The following is a 12,450-nucleotide window of genomic DNA, read 5'->3' as shown; positions in this document are numbered from 1 at the left end:
TTTATAATATGCAAAGTTAAAGGTAAATAACCTTACTTGCTTATTTACTTACTAAATAATCTTAGTTTTTGATTTGAGTGTGTTTTCCTGAAAGGCATAATAAACATTGGAAGTATAATATGATTGGATGATGGAGGTGCTGCCTGCCATGGTGCAGCCAATCATAACTCTGCTTCACACTCACCTCCTCACATTGCATCTGGTTTCCGAAAACCTGAAATGTTGTCGTTGAGGAGTCGTCAGTGGAGGCCAGCGGTGACACCTAAGCTCACAGTTACCCAGTGGTGTGTTTTATCGTGTGTGGGAGAGCGTGAGTGTCTTAGGTGAGGCAAGTGATGGCGCCGCTCACCTAAGGTGCTCCTCGAGGGAGTGTTACTAGTGGACTTTTAAAAGGTGGTTGTTTACACTGGGTTCAAAGACCAGCTGATTCCTTGTGAACGTTGTCGCCCCTCCCACGGCTTTTTAAGTTGGATGGAGGATTATCCTATTGAGACAACATGAACCCTAGTCGGTCTCCCAACCTGTCTAAAAGATCATGGAAATTACGTAAGTACTGCATTGGAGTCCTGTATCATAGGGCCGGTGATCTCTGGTGACTCCACACAATAAACGTTCCTTTTCCTCCTATACTCTTCATGGTCATATCTCTATTATAAGTTTTCTTTACCTGAGTGTTGTTGGTTTTATTGTATTTAAGCATTGAGTAAATTTTATGATGTTGCAATGATTTATTTGCAGTGATTTTTCCCTTATTGATCTAGGGCCAGTCTTATTAAAACTAGTTAAGATAAGATAAGATTTCGTTCGGATTTTTAACCCCGGAGGGTTAGCCACCCAGGATAACCCAAGAAAGTCAGTGCGTCATCGAGGACTGTCTAACTTATTTCCATTGGGGTCCTTAATCTTGTCCCCCAGGATGCGACCCACACCAGTCGACTAACACCCAGGTACCTATTTGCTGCTAGGTGAACAGGACAACAGGTGTAAGGAAACGTGTCGAAATGTTTCCACCCGCCGGGAATCGAACCCGGGCCCTCCGTGTGTGAAGCCCCTCAACATCTTTATTTTTTCCCCAAATAATAGTTATCTCCTTAATGTTTTCATTTTATTATTTCAAAGATCTTATTTTTATTATGTACGTATATATGTTCAGGAAATCTTTTCATAATGATCGAGTCTTGGTGATCATTTATTAGTAGCATCACCAAATTTAACTTAAGTGCAAATTGTTGGATCCAGGCATTTTAGTTTTTTTTTTTTTTCATTATATAGATTCACACAAAGTTTGATACTGAGTTCAGTGCTAGTGACTCACAAACGAAAGGGTTTGAATCCTGGGTGGGGCAAGAAGTATGGGAAGTCACCTTACAGTAACTCCTTGTTGATTTACAGTAAATAAGATACCTGGGTGTTGGTTAACTGTTGTATGTTGCCCCTTGAGGAAGATCGTCTGGTCTGAAACCAGGCTGTAAGGGCATTGACCCCTGAGATCCTCTTCAGGTAGCCCTATTGGAAACTGATATCCTGCTTGGTTTTCTTAGGTTATCCTGGGTTAATTACGTAATGATCCAAACAAAGGTCTCTAGTGATAATCCAAGAGAAAATTATAATTTAATGGCTCCTTAAATTATTTTTTACTTAATTAGTTATTTATATGACTGGTAACAAGGTACCTTAAAGCACATTGAATATCCTTGGAATGTAAATAAAGGGCAATATCTTATGGTTTCAGTAATAGCTATAGTAATTATTTACTGGAATAAGAGATGAAATGAGCAGTGAAACTAGTTCCATATGCATGGTATTTATGTTTGAAGTTAAAATACATCCTTATTGTAAAAGTTTTTAATGTGATTTATAGCATTCTGAACTTTTACGTGAGTACTTGTCATTTGGCAATTAAAATAATTGGTAGGCATTTTAGTAACCTGAATATCGACTGTGATATACTGTATATACACGTCATCTGCTAATAACAATACAAGTTTTATTGTGGATAATTACTTTGTAAAATTTAAAATACCAATTTCTTGAAAGGCAACATTCTTATCGGAGTACAACGCTGTATGACCCTAGTGGGTTTAGGGCTTCTTTTTTTATTATGATAATCTTATCACAGTATCTTGAATAACCATCATAAATACCATGGCTGGAACAAAATCCTCACGAGGAAGAGGAACCTTATGACACATTTCAGTCCATTCTGGACAGACAGTAGTCTAGGACAGACCAAAATGCCATAAGGTTCCTCTCCTAGATACAGTTTTTTGGTGAATTAAGGTATCATAGTTATAAGATTTGTAACTACATTTATTCTTGTTAGGTAAGACACATATGCAACAGTTAGGTATCTTTATTTCGAAACGTTTCGCCTACACAGTAGGCTTCTTCAGTCGAGTACAAAGAAGTTGATAGAAGCAGAAGAGACTTGAAGACGATGTAATCAGTCCATCACCCTTAAAGTTTTGAGGTGGTCAGTCCCTCAGTCTGGAGAAGAGTATTGTTCCATTGTCTGAAACAATATGGAGTTGAAGTGATAGGATGGAGCCTTATATAGCGCCAGGAGGTGAGACGTAGGTCACTGGTAGAAGTAAGAACGTAGACGTTGAGAGGTCAGGTCCCTCTCAAATCCAGCCATTCTCACAAGTAGAGGTTTTCGCCTACTGTGTAGGCGAAACGTTTCGAAATAAAGATACCTAACTGTTGCATATGTGTCTTACCTAACAATCTGTCGGTATTTTATACCATTTTATTGTTACATTTATTCTTCTCTTGCTAATTTCTTCCCTCCCACCATTTAGTGTACATGAACTGCAAGTCAGACAAAATTATATAGAAGGATCAAGACTTAGCATCTCCCTCCTTTCATATATAAGGGGGATTACCACTAAGGAATTGAAGTATTGAAGAATCAGGGTAGATACCAGAAGGAGGAAGTGAAAGGAGCAAGCCGTAAATATTAGAAAAAAAATTAAACACAGAGGAGGAAGTGAGAGCTCCAAGGAAATTTAGGGCAACAATAGTAGAAACAGACAGTGGGCCAGCAGGCTACCAGGAGCTACAGCTTGGTTGACCTTGAAAGCACCAGACAAACTTCGCCCAGGGCTGGGGTGTAGAGTAAGAAAACCCACCAGAGGTACAGTATATCAAAGGATTTCACCTCTGGTATTATGAGACGCAGAAAAATTGTAACCTCCCATAGCAAGGATATACAGCATAACTAAGGAAACTTACTGCTGGACAGCTGGAAGACTGCATATGTGAACTCAGTAAACAAGGTTCACTGACTAGCATATTACCTAGGCTACTAGAAATGAGTGAGAAAAAATAACAGAGCACCTTGAAAAAATAGATAAATCTGAGACAACCAGCACAGGCTTAGAAATGGCAGATTTCTCTTGAACCTCCTAAAGTTTCTGCATTGATGGACCCACACGAGTTTAAAATTTCATTTGTAATATAATAATAGTGCTAACAGTAATGTGACAGTGATGAAAATAAGATAGGGGAGAGAGAGAAGGTTGAGGAAACTTTCTTAATTGTAAGAAAGCATTTGGTGTGGTACCATATAGGAGGTAATTGTATACAGTATACAGGAAGAGTAGGTAAGAGTAGTAGGTAAGGTGCTCAAATGGATACAGGAGTACTGTATTCGGTGTATAAATGCCAGAGGGTAATGGTAAGGGTGTTGTTGTGGAGAGATGAGAAGAGCTCCCAAGGATTAGTGCTTGGCATCACTGCTGTTCCTAATGTGCTCATAAGTAAGTGACCGTCAAGAGTAAGTCAGATACTATATATCACCGTTTACAATATGACGTTAATGATTTATGATGACAATCGGAGAAGATTGGGATTTGCTTCAAGGTGGTTATTTTAAATCATTCTTAACAAGTGCAAATTAATGAAAATGGAGGAAAAGAAGCTCGGATGAAGAATATGATTGAGGAAGCGTGATCCTATAGAAAACAATGTACAAAGCAAAAGACACAAGAAAAAACATGTATCGACTGCATGCTAATTTCAGCAGCATATCAACCCTAAACGAGAGGACCAGGATGGATATACAAAGCACTCCAGGGAATACATAGTGAACATCCTAGCCCAAATTGGGCTCGGAGCAGAAAAACTCGAAACCCATCAAAGGTAAATTTGAAGGGGATAGGCAGTATTAGGTGTGAGGAGAATAATCTAGGGGACAGATGGCGGTAAAAGTTGCAGTGAACCACATGGACATCAGGAAACACTTTTTCGCCTGAGTCTTGGGAGTGAAATGTACAAGGGAGACAAACACTGCACAGTTTCGGGAGTAGGTATAATCAGGTTCTGGACACCAGGAATCGGTAAAACTTGTCGTTAAGCATTAAGGGAATGGTGCCAGGAACAGTGAATCAAACATTTAATATACGTTGAGTACATTATAGTAGTAAAACCCTTTAAGGGAGGTGCCTAGATGTCAGTGAGGGGGGGGGGCTCTTTGATTTAAGAAATTGGACGTATTCTCCCTTTGATTGAATCCTATTGTTTCCCATTCTCCCAGAAGCTGTACGACTCCTACGGGATTAGCGCTCTTCCCATGACTGTTTTAATAATAAGACAGTCAACATAGAATTCACAATTATCCATGATTTAGTTTGCTCAGCGCAATTTAATACTTTCTTGGTCAAGGTTCCCAAGGTGAATATCTAACTGACTTACACCCACGTAGTCATAAATTCCACCAACGCGTCTCGCTGGAATGTGATCATAGGAGCAGAAAAACTCGAAATCAGTCGCAGGTATATTAGTGTATTTCTTTGTATTGTAGGTTCATTACATCTTAATATCGCATCATTAACTAATGCCCCTCGGTTCATAAGTTTAATTTTTGCCAGTTTTGGGTCATAAAGTATTTATTGCCCATTCCTTTGTCTGTTCCAGTCATAACCTGACCAGCATGAATTTGAGTTGGTAATGAATGTCAGACTACGCTCCCCCATACACGTGATGTTTATGATTGCGGATGTGTGGATTTATTATTATTATAATCAAGGGGGAAGTGCTAAACCCGGAGGATTATACAGCGCCTGGGGGGGGGATGTGGAAGGCATTCAGGCTTAATTCGGGGAACTGGAGCACAGATCCAATTCCCTAAATCAAGAGCCCCTCACCAACATCAAGGAACCTTCCTTGAGGGGCGCGGATGTGTGGAACAAATCTATTTTTGGAAATTGGGATACAGAGGTCTCGTGTAGAAAAATTAGTTTATTTGGTTAAAATTTTAGTTGAGAAAACGTAATTTACGATAGTTTTTTGCCTTTTAGCAAAATTATATGCATGGTACTATACACTTATTTTTATTATTATTTTCGTTATCGGGAATGGTAGGCATTCAGGTTCGATCTGAGGAAGGGACGGATAAGCCATGTTTCTTGAATCAAGAGCCCCCCCCCCCTCTTCGGCGTACAGGCACATCCATTAAGGGGTATGGTAGAACATAAATAATTTGTGGAGTATATAGTAACTAATACTGCTGATTTTTTTAAGTTCAAATAAGCGTAAAGGGTTGTCGTAATAATAAGCATATAAATGAAAATAATATTGATTAGTCTGGAGAGCGCATCCTAGCAGTATACAAAACTGAATGAGCCAAGGTTGTTACACTTGGCTACGTATGAGTTACTTGTAAATACACCTCACTTACGTTGCCATATACTTACCCGAGTTTTTGCTTCACTCTCACTTTGTTGTTCATGGTCAGTGGTTTTAAGGGGAAAATTAATTTTCATCCTTAAACCGAAGAATCGGTTATTTATATTGTTACTGATACATTGACATGATTTTTAGTAGATTGGGCTCAAGAATTTTTTTTTTATTTATTTAAGGTTCTTCTGTAACTCATTAGGCTGGTTAAGAGTAGATGCTTGTATTTTTAATGAAGACTTGGCCTATAGCTTCCAGACGTGTGGGTGACTTCAGGGCCAATACCTTAAAAGCAGAGCAGTGAAGTAGGGCATCGTGTGGTGGTGTGCTAGTAGGGAACTTCAAGACCTCTCTGAATGCTCAGTGGCCTAGCACTGGTGGTACACCATTGTAGCTATTTGTCGCCACGCGTGCTAACTGCAAGTAATTTTGTACAATACCGGCCGGCATCTCGGCAAACATGATGTTCGGGTTCTAAACACGTTCCCTTTTTTATAACAAATGATGTATTTATACCGGCAGTTTGTATGCAATGAAGATAAATTACAGTTATAGGAAACTCTTTAAACGTTAAATAACATTATCTAAATAGTTTTATTTGAATCTGCATTTATTGATACTGGTCATCTTAATGTCAGGGTTTCTTTGCTTTACCTATCTTCTTTCTTGCTTCCTTTTCTTTCCTAGCTTGGGCCAGTTGGTCTACTGTAGTTCTTTGCTGCCCTCTAGGGGAACAAATGTTAGTGTTGATAAACTCCAGTCTCCACTGCCTTAAAATGTAATTCATTACTCACTAGTCCTGCCCGTCATCTGCAGTGCTCTGTTCTTTTGCTCTTTTTTTGCACTACTACTGGTACTTCTGATCACCTTCAAATCTTCACCGATATTTAACTGTATTAGAAACATATGCGGCATTCTGTTCTCTTCATTTTGCGTACCTTAAGGCACAGGAAGCTTAGTTTATGGGATACTTGGAAACCTTTCTCAGTTCACACAGCATCTAACATGAGTTAATTCTTTTAAGTTCTTATGCGGGATTGTTTACGCACACTTATTATTATTATTATTATTATTATTAAAGATTCGCCGGTATTCTCCCGGCCCGGGCCTTTTCCAAGTGGTGGCCCGGCCTTGGCTCCCTCTTTAGGGAGTGTCTGAGACCTTAAGTCTCCCATGGGAGGAGGCACAAGTACCTCCTCATCTTTGGGACCAACTGTTCCCAGGCCTAGCCACAAGCTAGGCCTCTCTGGTCTGCCATCCCCGCCCCAAGGGGGCAAATGGGAATGACAGTCTTATGAGCTAAAGGCTCGGGCTCAGGCACCTACCCTACCCTAGAAGGGTTAGGCATGGTGTCGATCTTTACGCACACTGTTCCGGGGTTCTTGTGTAGGATAACCATACGCTTCGACATGACTGCTGTATATCCGACACGTTACTAATCTCAAAATGAATCTCTGGGCCAGCGTTATCGTTTAAATCACACAAATTCCACTAACTTCCCGGGCATCATCAAGAATGGCGGTAATTTCAATACATTGCACAAGCTTACTACTCTCCTGTTAGATTGGTCAGTATGTAAATATTAATAAGTAATACTAATGTTGATGTTGGGGAATGCTCTTGATCTAAGTTACTCTCTCCTTTCTCGGAACAAGCCTGATTGCTTTCTATTCACCAGGATCTGTATATACGACTCCTACAGATTTGGCGCTTCCACATGAATATAATTATAAGCCTGCTTTCAGGCTGTTCAAAAAGAAATCTTGCAGTTTTGATGCACACGTGTGCTTGGGTTTCTCTTGGGAGTGATGTGCTTTCGTGTTCTTTGACCTGTCATATTAAAGGTAAATGAGCTACAGGTAAAAGATTATTATTAATATCATGTTAATAGCCATGCAGCTGCTTTTATGACTGAGCAGGGAGACTAAATGTATTATGTAGTTACGTCACATGTTCGAGCCCCGCCCCAGGGCAACACGAGGAGAACAAACACACTAGAGACCCTTGTTAACATAATTACCCTCTGGAGAGAAATGGTAGAAAATAGCGATACCGTTGAAAAAAGATTATAGTATAATGCGTTCCTTCACGAAAGTATCGCCCACACGGGCTTTGTGACTATAATACCCACTGTGTAGGTGAAACGTCAATAAAGTCAGACACTTTCTGCTTTCGTCTTTTTCCATAGTTATCGTGTGCGGCCGGGAAACTCAAACCACCAATACAGGTTTCCAACCAACCCTATAATAATAGTCGCAAAGTTGCACTTTGCATAAATATGTTAAGGTATGTTCGCAGTTACCCGTCACCATTTGCTTAAGCATTATTACTCATGTTCATCTCTTTGAAACATACTATTTAATTACTAAATTAGTGCTGTCTTGACATAAGTGCCACCCGGACTCTACATGTACTTGCAAGGTGTAGTAAGAACTTAAATAATTGAACAAAACAGACCTACGTATACTGACAAGTCTGAGCTTTACAATTTCACAAACCTAGTTTATTGAAGGGCCTGACAGGGAGCTTAGTCCGAGGAATCGACCTTGGGCGGGTGAGGAATAATCGTCAGGAAATATGTCTACTGGCTCAGGTTTATCTTATTATGGCCTGCCGAGTAGTTTTTTTCCATGGAACAGAGGCAACAGAGGTTAGCGGTCCACCTCATAAAAGAATATTTAACGTAGGCTTGAGTTGCGTGTGTTAATTTGACTAATTCATTTGACTTTTTTTTTTTTTTGTCTCGTATGGTTTGTGAAACGTGAGCAGGTATGTGCAGCAAGAACTTGTGAAGAACCAAGAGAAATTTCTGCTTCAACAAATACTGACTCAGTATTTATTATATTTAAAACGCTAAACATTTATGGATCATTAAGCTCTAGTAGTGGAGGTTCTATGCTTCGTCCGTGATGGTTTTCCACAGATAAAATACAAATAAAATAATTTGTGAACACTCTAATGATCATAGATTAATAAGGTTAAGCTATAAAACCTCAATGAAAACGAAAATGTTATAAAATATAAGACGTTGAACGTTATTTAGTAAGTAGGGGTATGAATGAGATGAATGGTGTTACGGATAACGGTGAAGGAAGGCATGAAGTCCACCAATGAGGGCAGTTGAGGGTATTATAAGGCATGTTGATGGTGATATAGGCCAAGGCTGTCTTACCTCAGTCTGCAGAATGATGCCAGTGTGAGAGGGGGAGGAGAGGAAGTACAAGTGGGGAAATAAGTACGTGTGCGTGTGTGTGTGTGTTTGTATGTATGTATGTATGCATGTGTATACGTGTGTCGGTATAAGGTTATCAGGCACAGGAACCCAGCTCTGTATCGAGAAAGCTCGTGTAAAGTACTTGGATCGGGATATTAGATTCCATTAAAGATATGGATTGGAGGTGTTAACATCTAAAATAAAGGGGAGAGCGGAGAGCCATACAAGATACCCAGACGTAGACAAAGGCAGGGACCAAAAGACCAACTTACATATAAGCAAAGCTACCATAACCATGAAAAGTGACGCGCCATAACTCTTGCTGTCATAGGATGGAGAAGAAACCTTCAAAGATCCTGCAGCATAATGAAGATAAAGTGCATTTGTGCAAGTGCTTCAAATAAGGGTTGGTTTTGCATCATGATGGCCATGTGTTAAGTGTTTACACGTGGGAGTGATGCTTGTTGTGTCTTCCCCCCTCCACCCCTCCCTCCTCTCTCTCTCTCTCTCTCTCTCTCTCTCTCTCTCTCTCTCTCTCTCTCTCTCTCTCTCTCTCTCTCTCTCTCTCTCTCTCTCTCTCTCTCTATACACAGGGTTTGACAAAGTTAGGTTAAGGATCCCTAACTTTATTAAAAAGCTATTGACATGTTAAAGATTCCTAACTTGATTGACAAGCTAAGAACTGTTACCGACATCAGCTCATTTGAAAGGATTTTTATTATGAAACATTCAAGGAGGGAACAGGGCCAGCATTTTCATTTAATCAACTGGCTTTATCTCGTTGACATTATAATGATGTACGAATGTGTTCCAGACTAGAGTCATCCTGGGGATAAATGATCTCAGATGAAGTGATGTTCTGGAGAAGGGTACAGCCAGAGTGAAGTTGCTGCTTTCTGCCCGTCTTGTGGTATGGAAGCTTGCTTCACGCTCTCTCTCTCTCTCTCTCTCTCTCTCTCTCTCTCTCTCTCTCTCTCTCTCTCTCTCTCTCTCTCTCTCTCTCTCTCTGTCTCTATCTCTCTCTGTCTCTATCTCTCTCTGTCTCTATCTCTCTCTCTCTCTCTGTCTCTCTCTCTATCTCTCTCTATCTCTCTCTCTCTATCTCTCTCTATCTCTCTCTATCTCTCTATCTCTCTCTATCTCTCTCTCTCTCTCTCTCTCTCTCTCTCTATCTCTATCTCTCTCTATCTCTCTCTCTCTATCTCTATCTCTCTCTATCTCTCTCTATCTCTCTCTATCTCTCTCTATCTCTCTCTATCTCTCTCTATCTCTCTCTATCTCTATCTCTCTCTATCTCTCTCTATCTCTCTCTATCTCTCTCTATCTCTCTCTATCTCTCTCTATCTATCTCTATCTCTCTATCTCTCTATCTCTCTATCTCTATCTCCAAAGAAGAAAGAATAAAGTACAAGTCTGACGTTGAATCGGAGGTAGAAATATGGGAAATGCTGAACGAAAAAATCAAAGTGCTGTACTGTATTTACAAATGAAGAGTATTACATAAATTGACAAACTTTAAAAGAGAAAGAGTGGGGAAGGGAGAGTTGATTAGTAAAGCATGTGAAATATGAAATTAGGATTGCCAGAGACGAGAGAGCAAGGGAGAGGTAGGAAACAGGATGAGTGATAAGGACGACAGGAGAAATGAGAGGAAAGGGGATTGCCAGGGTGAAGGTGAGAACAGAGGAGAGCAACAGAAAGAGAAAGAGAAGAGGGGTCATCGAAAAAAAGGGGGCAATGAGTGATGTAAAGGAATAGGGATAGTGAGAGAGAAAGGGGCAGGAAGAAGGGACTAAAGGTTTGAAAGCTAGAACAAAGGTGAGAGGAGAGAGAGAGGGGGGGGGAAGGGAGAAGGAAAGGGAAAGGGGGAGGAGGAATGGAGAGGGAGAAGAGGTGGAGAAGATGAGTGCGTGTGTTGCCCACCTTGTTTGGTTTAGTGTGTGCTCTGCCTTAGTTGAACGTGACTTCCCCACCCGCTGCCCCAGCACTAGGGGAAGGGCGGCGGGGAAGATCACGCTCGGATAGTGCTTGCTGAGATTTTTTCATTAAAGGCAATCAAATGTATATTTAGTACGTGTGCTCCCTAGTCTGCGTGATAGTTACACTGGAAACTACATAGTATTATGCATTCAGTAAGGAGATCTAAGCTGGAGCAACCATTGAACATGCAGCAAAAAAACATACAGCGCTGTATTTTTTTTTTATTAATATAATACTACTGTAAGTCAAAGAATGACAGTTAAAGCAGGAGCTTTCTTACAGGCAAAACGCAGATGTACAAATAATGGCAGTGTTAATTATCACCATTTATCAGTCACTTATATCTCTGAACTGTATTTTAGATGAAGTATTCAAAATCTCTTAAGTATAACAGCACAGTGAAGAATTCTTAAAGAGGTAACCTTGAAAATAAATTAATTTTAAAATATTTGTTATTGGAGGTCGAGACTGGAGTTGAGTCAGTTGGCATTGGAAACAAGGTAATAAAAGAAACGAGACAGCATTCCAATTTAAATCTGTTAAATAGTGCACCCACAAATTGTTAGACAATCATTTTACGTTTAAACCTTATTTAAAGATGTACTGAAGTTGTGATCTACATGAAACAGCAAATGTTTGCATATTTGAGTTTTCTTAGTCAATAATTAATGTATAAAAATAATTACACACGCGCTCTCGCGAAATATTTTTTTTATAAATTGTATTTGACATTCTTAGTTTTTATTTTTTAAATTTGTAGCTAGTTAAATATATTGAACTTTTTAGCATATATTGTTTGAACGCCTCGTGTTCGTCACCGCCCATATATACTAGATATTCATTAGAGACAAACTTCAGTCCTACAAATTTACTTTTATAAAATTTCTTTTCAATTTACTAGTTTTCAAAAGTAATTCTATTATTTATTGATATTTGTATCATACACTTAAGTGTACTTATCCCTTAATACATATTTATATGCATACTAAAAACACGGGCTGGAAGACAAAAATATTCAGGCGTCTGCAGTGAGAATTCTCAGAATATTTTCGTTCAAGCAATTTTGTTGACTGCACCAGAGGTGGCCCCTATGTACTGTATATAGCACAGTGGAATAGTTTCATATGCTGTGTCAGAACCACGGTTCGAATCCCCATCTGTTCTTTTTATTCACTGACAGTCTTTCATTACGTCTTTTCTTCAATATATATATGTCGTGCCGAATAGATAAAATTGGTCAGTTAGCAAGAACTCATTTAAAATTAAGTCCTACTTATACGTTTAAAGATATATTTTTTCATTAATGTTAATGTAACAATTATGTACCAAATGAACCTTGGAAAACTAACCTAACCTTGTTATAACAAACACAATTTAATTTCCCCTAACCCAACTGAATATATTTTAGATAAGTTTACAATAATTTAAACAGGCACAATGAAATATATTTTTTTCGTTAAGTTCAGAATAATTTTTGAGAAATTATTGCATACACAAATTTTCGCTTGCCTTATTCGGCAAGAAGAGCGTTGCTATTTAAGCCAAAAATAGCAAGTTTTATCAATTTGTGTTTATGA

General features: G+C 39.2%; 1 protein-coding gene across 1 annotated transcript in view; it reads left to right on the top strand.

Annotated features, from left to right (window-relative positions):
* The first annotated feature begins 203 nt into the window (after positions 1-203).
* Positions 204-12,450, top strand: part of kat80 (katanin 80) — a 319,028-nt gene continuing 306,781 nt past the window's right edge. The window contains exon 1 of the mRNA XM_053784829.2: positions 204-546. Within this exon, the coding sequence (XP_053640804.1) occupies positions 498-546 (49 nt within the window). The 5' untranslated portion in view covers positions 204-497. The remainder of the gene's footprint in view (positions 547-12,450) is intronic.

Source organism: Cherax quadricarinatus, chromosome 51 (genome assembly GCF_038502225.1).
Source record: "Cherax quadricarinatus isolate ZL_2023a chromosome 51, ASM3850222v1, whole genome shotgun sequence".
In the NCBI taxonomy this organism is placed as follows: Eukaryota; Metazoa; Arthropoda; class Malacostraca; order Decapoda; family Parastacidae; genus Cherax; species Cherax quadricarinatus.
Note: the sequence above shows the minus strand (reverse complement) of the source record. Positions and strands in the feature narration are given on the sequence as shown.